This window comes from Protobothrops mucrosquamatus, unplaced genomic scaffold (genome assembly GCF_001527695.2).
Source record: "Protobothrops mucrosquamatus isolate PMUCROS unplaced genomic scaffold, P.Mucros_1.0 scaffold3286, whole genome shotgun sequence".
NCBI lineage: Eukaryota > Metazoa > Chordata > Lepidosauria > Squamata > Viperidae > Protobothrops > Protobothrops mucrosquamatus.
In genome coordinates, this window is record NW_015389277.1 from 82,685 (window position 1) to 96,566 (window position 13,882).

The 13,882-nt window shown below is 38.0% G+C and overlaps 1 protein-coding gene across 1 annotated transcript in view; it reads left to right on the top strand.

Moving 5' to 3' along the window:
* The first annotated feature begins 7,104 nt into the window (after window positions 1-7,104).
* Window positions 7,105-13,882, top strand: part of CWF19L2 (CWF19 like cell cycle control factor 2) — a 78,262-nt gene continuing 71,484 nt past the window's right edge. The window contains exon 1 of the mRNA XM_015826765.1: window positions 7,105-7,202. Within this exon, the coding sequence (XP_015682251.1) occupies window positions 7,119-7,202 (84 nt within the window). The 5' untranslated portion in view covers window positions 7,105-7,118. The remainder of the gene's footprint in view (window positions 7,203-13,882) is intronic.

Consider the following 13,882-nt stretch of genomic DNA (forward strand, 5'->3'; position numbering starts at 1 on the left):
GGATGAATTGGATTGGGATTTCACACTTTCAGCCAGACTATTGCAGTGCTTATTACAGGAATGGCTTTTATAGTTCGGAAGAATGTAGCAACAATAGCACTTGCTATAGTTTAATCAGTGATTGAATAATATCAATTAAACTTTGGGATATTCTTTAATACAATTATCATCCAAGGTTGTTTTCTTGCCTTCAAGTCACTGTTGATTACTGGCAACTGTCTGGACTAGCCCCTGCAGTTTTCCATTGTCTTCTTCCTAAGACTGAGAGAGAGGGACTGCCCTAAGGGGGTGTATGATAATTCGCCATGGCCAACTTGCCATGGTCAACTTGCCATGGTCAACTCACCATGGCCAACTCATTGCTGGACAACTCGCCACGGCCAACTCGCCATAGGATAACTTGTTGCTGGACGAAAGAATAACAAAGAAATTGTGGAAAAGAATCATTAAAGAAAGGATGCAAGAGGAGGGACAGAATGAAATGTGATCGACAAAAATTAAAATATTTTTTATTTATTTTGAATAATAAAATAGAATTGTTAAACTGTTCCATGGTGAATTGTCCCATGGCAAGTTGACCGTGACGAGTTGTCCCGCAGCAAGTTGGCCACAGTGAGTTGACTGTGGCAAGTTGTCCCATTCCTGCCCCAAGGTTACCCAGCTGATTTTGTCTTAAGTCAGGACTAGAACTCATGGTCTCCTATTTCTAGCCTATACCAAAACTGTCTCACCTTATGTCTCGACTGTAGAAAAATAGGAGGTTAATGAATTTAATTGGATTATATGGATTAGGAAACCCATACGAACCAAGCAAATGATTTATTAATTTCTGTCCATGCAAAAATATCTTCACAGCTAATATGGTCCTTTAACAAACCAAATTATGCCTGTATGCATGGGCATCACCAGATAGAATACATAGAAATAAAATTAATAAAATTAATTGTATTATTGCTAAAAGAAGGGCTCAGTTATAGTATCAAACTTATGGCCAGGACATAAGTTTGACTCTGACTATGGACAGAAATTGCTCATTTGCAACTTCCAAGTTAAGCTAAAATAGCAGCAGCAGAAGGCAGTCAGTTTCCATGATATACAGGTAGCCTTCACTGACTGCAATTGGGACTGGACAACTCTTGTCAGTAAACAACATAGCTATGAAGTGAAAAGTCACATGACCACGCCTCATGACATCAGTTCATCGGTTCTGACTGTGGTTGTTCAGCAAATCACTAAAGGTTGTTAAGTGCACGGCCACATGACTGCAACTTGCAACTTCCTGCCAGCTTCCCCATTGAATTTGCTTGTTAGAAGGCGGACCTGAAGATCACACATAATGATTGTGTAATTGCTGGACACGATAACCATCATAAATGTGTGCCAGTTGCCAGGCACCTGAATTGCAATCACATGACCACAGAGACACTGCAACCACCAGTTTCGAGGACTTGTAAATCTCCTTTTTCAGCTCCGTTGTAAATTTTACCAGTTGCTGAACAAGTGGTTGGTGAGTGAGGACTACCTGTATCCATCACTTTCAAGGATAACATCAGAAATGGCTGTGAAGTCCTTTAACTTTGTTGATACAGAACCTGAGGAACTGTGGAATGAAATGAAAGAAATGGATGAAAGAATGAAAATGGAAAGAGACTGCCAAATATCACAAAATTGGAGGTCAAAACAAATTGTGAAAATTGCCAAGAAGAGAAGCTAAAGTAAATAAAAATCTTAGGAAGGAACTTAACAAAGAGTTTCAGAGAACTGTTAGAAGAGACAATTAGTAATATGACAACATCTGTACAGACTTTGAAATGGAAACAAGCCACGGGAAAAAGAAAAGTCTTTCAAAAGATCTCTGAACTCAGAAGAAGTTCCAATCTCAAACTGGAATGCTAAAGTATGCCTATGAACAGGTAGCAAACTGATCCAAAGAATATCAAATAAAGAGGGAAGGAGTTTAATGAAGTACAACACAGATTAGGGCCTTACATGGAAAATACTGCAGATGCCAGATGTTCAAACTGGCTTAAGAAAAAGCTGAGGAACATGAAAGAATACCAAAAATATCAATATGTGCTTTACTGATAATAGAAAGGCCCTTGGTTATGTTGGTTATATTAAACTGTGGAATGTGTTTAAAATGTGTTTACATCAAACCTCATACTGAGATATGTGTCCTGTGCTGTTTTAAATTCTGTGCTCAGAAGGAGTGTCCACCTCAATTCTCTAGTATAAAATTCAAGATAAAAATTCTGAACCCACAGAATATATCATTTTTGAAAATGGATTTTTTCCTTAATAGAGTGACACTTTGCCTGGTCCATTTGTCATCGCAAATACAGAAGACTCTATTCTAATTCTGTGACAGCCCAAGAGGCCATTAATCCCAAGGAACTGTAAATGATTTCCAAAATGGAAGGATGATATGGGCAAATATTGTAAAAATATTCTCTATGTAGAAATAAATTCAGTATTTGGGTACACATCATGCTGTAATTGGTTTTGAATTATTGACTCTGTCATATCACATTTATTTTCTTCTGCAGAGTGTACATGGATAAAATATATCTTCCTTAGCATCTCAGCTTATACAGTTGAGAGATGAGGTTTGGAAATTTGCCTTTTCTTATTTAGGATTTTATTGCTTGCTTGTGAAAAGATAAGTGTTTATAAGTGTATGCATCTCCTTGAAAGATACATACTTGTTTCGTAACATGTCAGCTTGGTATCCTCCTTGACATTTCCTTGTGACACTTGTCTTCTCCCAAAACACCTTCAAAATTATAATGGTAAATTGAACCTTTTGGTTTAAATGGGTACTTAAAAACTGAGTAATCCATAAACTAAGTGCAAGAGGATCCCAGAAATTTGAACAGATACTGAGGGAAAGGACAAAGTAATGCCTCCTCATTATTTATACAAAATCTCAAGTATTTTTATGTTCTTTTGACACTGGAAACGAGCCAGTGTCCTCACTGCACCTTTCTTAGGAGGCAGGGCAATTGTTTAGTAAAAATAACTCAGCCATCCGATATCTCTCTGTTACTCCTGCTTCCAACAGGAAAAAATTTAAAAGTAATCTTATTAATGGGATGGAATGAGTTGGGTTGGAATGGAATAGAATGAAATATTCTGGGAGAACATGGCTGGTTGGATAGAATCCTGATTCCCTTTATAGCAAAGCTGTTTAAATTTTTGGGGAGGGGAGTAACAGAATAACAGAGTTGGAAGGGACCTTGAAGTTCTTATAGTCTAATTCCCTGAAAACAGGAGCCGCCCATACCATTTCAAACAAATGGTTGTCCAATCTCTTCTTAAAAACTTCCAGAGATGGAGCATCCACAGCGTCTGAAGGCAAGCCATTCCATTGATTAATTGTTCGGTCAGGAAATTTATCATTTCTAGATTGGTTCTCTCCTTGATTAGTATTTTGAGGTAATGTTTTTGGCATTAATCAGATTTTGCTTTTAGTTGTAATAAATTATATTTACCTATTTATCTGTCAAAAATGGCTACTATAATGGGTTTGGGAATCTTTGCTTTGAAATGATTAAAACTTCAATGATAAAGAGCCAGAGGAACTGTGGAATGAAATGAAAGAAGGCAGCAAATTGGTAAAGTTGCTTTATTAGATAGACACTTTATTGGAAATACAGCTAATGTTCGGGATTGGGATTTAATTTTTCATTCATTTTTCAGGACAATAGTATTACTGTACGCTGTGATATTAACATATTAATGTCTTAATTTCAAAAATCTGTATTTTGAATTTAGAAGTAATAAAAATAAAAGGAAATACGTTTGTTTGAATTTATTAAGTTAAGGATTAATTATAAAAATAATTCATAATTCTACATAACTATAAAACTGCATTATATTGATCAAAGTCTCTCTAGATTGTACTATTGTAATTAAATTGGTATAAATGACTATGTCTGGTGGCAATCTCATTTAGATATTCATTTTGGTTATAGGTATTTTGAGGAAATTGGAAAATTACAGAGCAGCCTTTAATAATTAATGCTACTATAATTTTATTGTCCGTCTTCCAAGATCTTCAACAGTTATAAAACACAAGAAATTAATTCAGTTTTTGTTATTTGCTGGAAAACGTTCTTTGATTCTTTTGTGGATCAATGGCATTTTAAAATGTGAGATATAGCATTGAATGAAAAATTAATAACTGAGAATCTTGAAGAATTATTTAATAATTATTTTATTCACTATTTGTCCCACTTTTTAGTGATATCAACATAGTAATTCTAGATACCTGCCTATATAAATACAAGATTCGTATTCAATGTTTAAAATTGTGCATCTCATTTTAAGATTAATTAATCAAATGCAGTTATTTGAGATTTATTCATTTTTTATTTATATATTGATTTAATCTGTTATGTGCCATCGTGTCATTATTAACTCTTAGCAACCATTTCTCCATAAGGATCTGCCCCAACCTGATTTTTCAGCACTTCCAATAGTGTAAAATTGGATTTCTTTTATCTAATCATTGTCTTAGTTGTGGCTCTTCCTCCTGTTCCTTAAAGTTATTCTTACTGCCCATTATCCCTTCCTGCTGGTCATCCTCTTCTCTTCTCTCCCCTTTCCCAGTACCTAGAGCTAGGGTCTTCACATAATATGTCTAAAGTAGAATAATTTGAGCCTGATCATTTGTGCCTCTGGTGACAGTTGATTTGTTTGATGAACCATTAGTTTACTTTCTCAGCTGCCTGTGGTATTCTCAGGAGTCTTCTCCTATACCAAAATTAAAAGCATCAACACTCCTCCTATCCTGCGTCTTCAAAATCCAACTTTCATTTTTTTAGAGTGTCACAGGAAAACCATGGCTTGCGCTATTCAGAATTTTGTTATAGGCATCTGAATCTCTTTCCCAAGGCTTTCATGGCTGCCCTACCAAGTATTAATATGCAACACATTTCTTGAATGCTTGTTTTTTTTATATTTCATGGTTGATTGTAAAAAGCAGAAGCTATCTACCACTTTGCTATATTCACTGTCAATTCTAAGGCTGGCTGCTATACCTGTTGTCATTAGTTTGCTTTTCTTTATGTTTTAGTCTTGGTTTTTCTTCTACTGTGCTCTCTGACTTGTATTACTAAAGCTTGCAGATAATTTGCATTTTCAGTTATCAGAGTAGTGTCATCAGCATAATGCAGGCTATTGATGTCTCTTCCTTTATTTTTAAAACCATGCTCATCTTCTTCCAATCCAGTTTCCTTTAATACATATTCAGCATGTAGACTGAATAAATAATTAAGGAAAAATTATACAGCCGTGTTTCACTCCTTCACTGACCCAGAGGCATTCTGTTTCACTATGACTTCTGCTCTGTGTATAGGTTTCACATAACAGCAGGAAAATATTCTGGGATTCTCATTTTCCTAAAGAGATTCCATAATTTGATATGTTTGACACAATTAAAGGCCTTTTGTAGTCAATTAAGCATATATTAAAATCTTTTTTGTATTCCTTGGACCTTTCTAAGACTGTGTTGATAGACTTTACAGGTGGGCCAGGTCAAAGAAAAAGAATGCCTGGGAATTCTCTTTATTATTGTCACAGTTTGAATATCTGGCATTTCCCTTTCCCTATATTCCCTTAATGTAGATCTCTAATCTGCATTAGATGATCCTAAACATTGTTTTATTAATACAGTGAATAGATTGCAATAATTGCATAGCCTATTAATACAGTGAATAGATTGCAATAATTGCATAGCCTATTATGACTGGATTTCTTAATCAACATTTATTCAGTAAATCACAATGGGGTGATGCACACAACGAATTATTGAAAAAATCACAATGAATAGTTCATACAATCAATGGCTGAAAAACACAATAGCTGAATTGGCCCCAAACCCAAATCAAACAAACTAGTTATGGATTAGTGTAACACACAAATCCAGCCATTATGAGAATACTTTATATGAATAGTACGGAAGAGCTATTTTCATGAATGTTACAGTTCTAGTGCAGAACCCAGGTTTCTACTCTAGCCCTTCCTGAGTGATGCAAACAGGTAAACTAAGACTACAGCACACAGAATTACGATTGTGCCAAGCTTTAGTTAGCCTGTCATAATCATAATTAATATTCATAGCCTTCCCTCATTTGTTCTGTCTAACCAAACTGTTTATCAAAATTTTCTTCTCTTAGATGAAGATAAATTCTGCCACGCTGCTTGATTTGTGCGCTGAGCTGTTTTGGCTTCACATCTTTAAAGACATTTCTCAACTGGACTCCAACTGAATTTTAAAAAGTTTATCCAACAGATTCATGTTAATTCCAATTCTTTTTTTCTTCCCAAAGAGGAAAACTGTTCTGTGTGATGGACTAGAAGACCTCCCTTCCAATTTTGATATTCTATTATGGACAAGATTGCAAATGCTGTTAGTTTTAACTTCAGCAACTTTGGGTAGGTTTCAGTAACACTTAGACTTATATACTGCTTCATAGTGCCTCCAGCATGTTGGCTGGGAGTTGGAGGCCACACATCTTAAGGTTGTTGCAGTTGAGAAACATCGGTCTACCAATCAGAACTACTAGTCTCAAATACTTTTCCTAGAAACGGAAAGTCTATAGGACTGTTTGACTACTTTATACGTAGTACTATGGGCAAAGCAAAAGCTTTAAAGGCTGCCACTAAGTCATATATCATATATTGTCTGAACGGTAGTGATAACCACTTCCATACTTCCTACAATAAATTACGGACGCCTACAATACATCAAGCCACCACAAATAAAAATGAACCGAGGGAGAGACTTCAGAATAGTGTAGCTCAGTGTTTCTCAACCTTGACAATTTTAAGGCATGTGGACTTCAACTCCCAGAATTCCACAGTGGGAGTTGAAGTCCACATGCCTTAAAATTGTCAAGGTTGAGAAACAGCTGTAGCAACAATTCCATTCTCCGCAGCTGCCAAGAAGGTGAAAAAGCATCAGCAACTACTTAGTCCTGAAGACTCCGAGTACACATGCGCGGAAATGGAGGCATTCAATGATGAGTTCTAGACTAGAGCTTGACGACTCCGCGTTGCGCAGGCGTACTAGCTTGTTTGCTTTACGGCAGCAGCTCCTTTCCCCCGAAACAATCATGGCGACCGGATTTGAAAGCGAGCGGCTCTTAGCGGCGCGTAAGGAAGAGAAGCGTCGCCAGCGCGAGGCGCTGCTGCAGCAGGTGACCCACCGGCTCGGCTTTTCGCTCAGCTTCCGCTGGCTTCCTTGGGGGAGTCGTGGGTTTCTGATCTTTAAAGCAAACTCCAGATTTGGACTCGCCTGCCTTGCTTCTCTTTAGGACATGACCGAGCCCTCCCGTCTAGACCCCTCGGCTTTCGGCTTGGAGACGTCGCCATAAAAACAAACCCTTCGTTTTGAAGGACTGCGCCTTATGTCAGATTAGGCGCCCGATGTACTAAGTGGGCTTCTTTATCTTTTTTCGAACGTTTCCCGGAAATTATGGGAGTTTTACCAATGAAGCCATCTTTCGTATTGGTCCTAGAAAGATGCTCCCATGAATTGCAGTCACTAGCAGTTTTGGAGTAGGGGAGGGGCAGGGAAACCCCTTAGGCCAGTGTTTCTCAACTTTGACCATTTGAAGGCATGTGGACTTCAACTCCCAGAATTCCACAGCCAGCATTGCTGGCTGTGGAATTCTGGGAGTTGAAGTCCACATGCCTTAAAATGGTCAAGGTTGAGAAACACTGCCTTAGGCAATGGCCATTCATTTATTAATATTAAGAAATAGCAATCAGTAAATGATTTCCTTTTTTACTCCTTGGTGGTCTTAGAGTCAGGGGAAAGAAGTGTCTTCTGATGTACATGTAGATATGTGTTATTTGCAAGTCAGGTGGTGCCTTCAGGTGGAAAAGGATCCAAAGAAATGATTGCATTCAGATTTTGTAATCTTTATTAAACTCCCACAACATATTTATTCACAAGCTATAAGATTCTTGGTAAAATTGAAAATTATGGGAGCCAGAACCTGTTTTAAACTTCATAATCTTGGTTTGCAAGAGCTGTGTCAAGTTAAAAAAAAATTAAAAAAACAGGATATTATAAGAAAATGTACTTTAGGATTATTTCACAAATATTGTTTAGCTCAAGAATCAGTTTGAGGGTCTATAAAAAACTAAAAAGAAGAATGCACTCATGGAAACTTGGGAATAATTAATTCAGGCAGCCAGAGGGTATAATCGTCTCATTTTTGGCAAAATATTACTATTTATGCAAAAATTCTTTTTTTGTGTTGGTTTCCCACCAATAGTGTGGGAAAAGTTCTACAAATTAGAAACATTTTGGGGGCATTTTATGGCTCCTATCCTTATATTGGGAGATGTGAAATTATTGTAGTAGTTTTATTTATTGTAGACCACTCCAATCCCAAAGGATTCTGGCAGTTCTTAAAAAGCAGAAATAAGGACAATGAAATAGTATAAAAATAAAGATTCTAAACCAAAGTAAGATTACAGACAATGAACTCAGGCCAAAAATATGATGGAAAAATCTATTTTTTAGAATCTTGTGGAAAGCAAGGATGGAGCCAAGTATGTCTCTGGGGAAAGTATGTTTCATAGCATGGAGGCTAACAGCTGAGAAGGCTGCTGTATCACTCTTTAATGCATATAATTATCTGTGTGAATCAATAGCACAGAACTTCCACTATACTAAGATTGTTGATAAAGATTAGCAGTCCTATGTTTGCATTTCTTGTGTCGGATGAAGAAAGCATATCTTTCTCCTGTCCTGGCCACTTTTTAAGAGAGGCAGGATTGAGAGTGTTTTAACAAACTGCATCACTCTTTGGTTTGGTGGTAGCAGTGCCTCAGAGAGAAGGTCCATATAGAGAATGATAAGAACAGCTGAGAAGATTATACAAAGCTCGCTTCCCCTTATTCAGGATACTACTTATAAGCGCTATGTGCTTAGAGCTCGTAGCATTGTTAGAGACCCCACACACCCACTTCACAGTCTATTTCTGTTGCTCCCCTCTGGAAGGAGGTTTCGAAGTATTTATAGCAGAACCACTAGATTCTGTAATAGCTTTGTTCCTTATGGCATCCGTCTTGTAAATTCGCAGGATTCTTTTTTTGACATGTATATGTATACATTTGAACTAGACTGTGATATTTCTCTCTGTCATATGTGTGTATGTGTGTATATGCATAATGGTATTTTTTGAGAGCTGAATACAATGAAATTTCATTTTTATGCTGATTAGTATACATTTAAAGTGACAATAAAGTATCCTATCCTTTACAGGCAAAAAGAAAAAAGAAAAAAGACCAGGTCTTATTTTGGGGGAAACACAGTAGTTCCTTGATTAGGACATTGTTTTCTGCTTGTTGTTCACCTGGTGTTTAATCCCTGTTTATCTGGGCTGCTTAAATAGGCTGCTGTAGAGGATGTATCCTGGGCTTTTTAAGCTTTTTTATTGTGCTTTTTAAATGGGATGTAAATGTGATTTACGTTTATGTGTCTATTAATGGCTGATTTGTCTGAATATCAAGCTTCTAGGAATTCCCTAGCAATTTTGGATTTAGCATGATCTAGGATGCTCACAATTTCCCAGTTAAAACTATGGGTGAGTCTGTTTCTGTGTTGTGAGACTAAGGAGTTTTCATCATGTCTTCTGACTGCTAGTTGGTGTTCACAGATACACTCTGCTAGTATTCTGCTTATTCACCTTGCATAGAGGTTGTTACAGTCTTTACACTGAATGTTGTAGATGACACCTGTTTTTTTCTTCTCCTTGGGCTACTGTGTTTTGGTTTCACTTAGGATGTTTTGGAGGGTTTTAGTTGGTTTATGTCTATGTAAATTCTCAATTATCCAAGTCATAATTGTCCCAAAAGTGCATTTTCCAAAAGGCAACTGGACCTTCTTGGTTTTGTTTTGTTTTTTGAAAATTTCTTGGGGTTGGCGGCCAGAGCAGGGGAAGGGGAAAAAGAAGGGATAGGTTTGTGCGGGGGGTGCACACATGCGCGTGCACATGAGCATCCATTGCTCACGTGAGTGGGGCTGTGAATGCCTGCAATGCTTGTGGCGATGATTGCATGAGCGGGGCTGTGTGCATACACACACACGTGAGCCACAGCCCACAGGTTGGGGACCACTGCGCTACAGTGATACTGTGTAGTTCTAATAGTCTGTTGGTTGTTTCAGAGCTGTTTTTGTAGTATTATTTTCATAGCTTGTGTTAGTTGTGCTGTAGCGGATGGAGTAGTTGGGCACTTTTTGATAATGTTGCATTTTCGTGAAGATCCAGGTCAGGTGTGCCTCATCAGCACTGGGAGGAAGAAGACAGCTAAGGTCAGCTGTGGGTGGCAGGAGCAGTGAAGTGTAGGGCAGCGTTGGTACAGGGTGGAGTGTGAAATGGCAGGGTACGGGAGAGATGCCAAAGGGCAGAGATGGGGGGAGTTGAAGCACACAGTTAAATATTGTAAGTGTAGATGGGCTGTTAAGCACCCCAGTTTTGATCACATGACCTGGTCATAACTTGAATAGGAAACCCTGCAGAAGATCCAGGGCTGTAAAATTCAATAGGAAGATAAAAAAATACTCACAGAGAGAATAATGGGGAATCATTTCTGTATTCTTGTCAAACAAGTTACATTTTGTCTGTAAAATCCCAAGAATCAAGCTTTATTTGAGGGAGACTTGAGCCATATCATAGGTCAGTGATGGCGAACCTTGTAGAGACCGAGTGCCCCAAAACCGGTCCCTCCCCTGCTCCACCCTGTGCCCCACCCCCACTCCACCCCCCATCTCCCACCCCACCTGCCCGCAGGGCCACTCACCGCCTCCAGGGCCCACTGCAGATCATCCAGACAACCCAGCAGCGCTATAGTGGTCACGCCCTCTGCCTGCGCCCTGCAGCATCAACTGTGCACGATGGGGTGTGAGGGCAGAGTCTTGTCTGCTGCCAGGCTGCCATGTCCTTGGCTGTGCTGTTCCGCGTGGGCCACGCTCAGGGGCGACTCTTTTTCAGGGGGGCTGCTAGAGAGGAGGGGATCGCGGAGGGAGGCGAGGCTGGGGCAACGACATGTGTGCCCACAGATAGCGCTCCGAGTGCCGCCTCTGGCACCCGTGCCATAGGTTTGCCACCAGTGTCATAGGTGCTAATCTACAGTGAACTCCTCTACATTTCTTGTAAGGCCATTCTAACATGTAATTGTAAGCATATATTCTTGTGTTTCTAAATAATTCTGCTTATGTTTGTATGATAATGCTAGGTATATGTATAGATATTGTTCCAATACTCACGAATGAATAACATGGATGAATAAATAATTCTTAATAGGATTGGCAACGCTATTAATATATCTTAGAAGACCAAGGTTCTCTCACCAGAACTAGGCTTGGAGATGTTGGAGGCTCTTAGCAGTGGCAGTAAATTAATTGACTTTAAAAAAAAAATACCAAGGCTGCTTGATATGGATGGTTCATTAGAAAGAACCATATAATGCTGTGCTATTGTTAGCAATGTGATTGGTGCTTTCTAACAGTTGCTTAAATGGGAGTCAATTAAGAAAAATTTCAAAGGTTTATATTTTTCTTATTTTGATATGGTAAGATGGGCAGCCAAAGAAACAAACAAACAAACAAATACAATGCCAGTTTTCTCCAGCCTGGTATCCTTCAGACACCAATTATCAATCTGCTACCCTATTCTTCGAATTTCCAGATGTCTGTTGATAGGGAATAATGTCAGTTGTGACTCTAAAATATTGGCTGGAGGGAAGAGCGCACATATTTGGAGAATACTGATCTTTGTCTTATGGTGGATTTGTATCTTGTTGAGTTAATCTTTATTATTTGTGTTTCAATCAATAGTTATATATTTACTATACTTTAGAATCAAGAAGCAATTATCCAACATGAACCAGAAATAATGAAATCACCTCAAATTAACCCTAAATCAGTCCAGATGTAACCTCGAAATAATTGCTGGCATTGCCTGATAAATTTATTCTTGAAGCTTACTTAGGAAAGGAAAATGAAAACGTTTTACTCTAGTCTGGTTGTTTCCATATAGCCAATGAAATATTGAAGTTTCTTTTCTCTGGAAACCTGAACCAAGTCCTGGGGAAAGAGTAATGTTGGGTGGATAAACTGTGATTAGTTCAGAACTGTGTAGATGTGATTGTTTCATGAACTGTTACCATTTGTCATTAGCTAATCAAGCAAATTGCTTGTATGAACAGGACCATACCAATTTTAGCTAATATTTTAAACTTAATATTAAGTAGATGTTAATATTATATACGTGTAAATAATAATAAATAAAAGTATGTTCTTCATGGTTTACTAGCTTTTTTACAATTAATAAGTTACATAGATTGACAGCAAACAACTCTAAAATAATTCACTTCCTACTCAAGGTGGCTCTGTGCCCTGTGTGTTTGTGTATCTTCTTAATGAAATTCAAATATGTATTCAAAAATTAATGAGCACAAACTTTGAATATCGAGTATTTATGCCCCTGGAAAAGTAAACAACATCTAAAATTAGGCATTGAATTTCATTTGCCCAAGATAGCATTAAATGAAAACAAGGCTATTAAGAGAACATAATCCTATTATATGTAATATGTTTATAGTTGTAGTTATTGTAATAGGATGTATTCATTTGCCCTGTTTGTTAATTTTAAGCCTGGCCTCTATTGAAAAAGATAAAGAAAGTTTATTCACGGTTGTAAATTCAATAATTCTTCCAGCCTTAGGTATTTCAGTATGTAGCTTTAACTGGGTTAAATGGCTCATTCCTAAATCTGTTTTGAATTAGAGACTCATCAGATGATTTGGGTAGCACTGAAGCATGGAAATAGAGTCAGAATTGTATGTTATCAGTTTGTGTTTATTTTGTGATGTCCCATTTTTGCCATTCCGCAAGTAGGAGCTAATGAAATTAATGAAATTAAGTAGTACTGTTTATCCATAATTCTGTTAGCCTTAATTTTACATATCTATTATGGCTAAAAAGAGAGCAGATCATGGTATCTGAAATAAAATGTTTGTGAACTTGGGTGGTAGTGGATTTTTGGGGGGGATTTACTTTGTGCAAAATGGCAGACAGGCTTTTATGCATGTCAGATGTTAGCTTTTTCAAGGTCTTATTATCTGGAGTTTCATTATTCTCTGTTGCTAGGCAGGAATGAAAACTCTATGAATAATGTATAGAGACACGTATCATCAGAATATCACAATGTGAGTAAAGGATGCCTATCTTCAGCAAAAATCCTACAATCACATAACATATATGCCTATCTGCTTGATTATTATGGTAGGATAGAAAACAACAACTGTTTAAATTTTTAAGTTGAAACCATCATATCTAATAAATGGAAGAGTACATGGGGCCAAACATTGAAGGACATTGCTAAATCAGCACAAGATGTTTTGTTACTATACTTATGAATTCCCTCAGTGCTGACTGCCAGAGGGAATTATGGAAAATCTATTTAGAACAGGGTCTCTGTCCTTGTGAAGAGTAGTATTGAAATATGTGAAAAGGAGAGTGACAAGACTTACTTATGTTCTGCTCACTGATTTGTGACAGTCATCAAAATAGAAACTAGTTTAGGAGAACTGCAAATTCTGGGATATTTTTTGAAAAAAGTGGTGGTGCCTGAGGGGATGTTAGAGGCGCATCTGTGGAACTGCCCTTGACGTGATGGCCCGTTGCCTGGAGGCCGTAAGGGTCTGGATGGGGAGGAACAGACTCAGACTCAACCCTTCCAAGACCGAGTGGCTGTGGATGCCAGCGCCTCGGCATAGTCAGCTGATTCCATCGCTGACTATAGGGGGCGAAACTCTGGCCCCCTCAGAGAGGGCACGCAACTTGGGAGTCCTCCTGGAT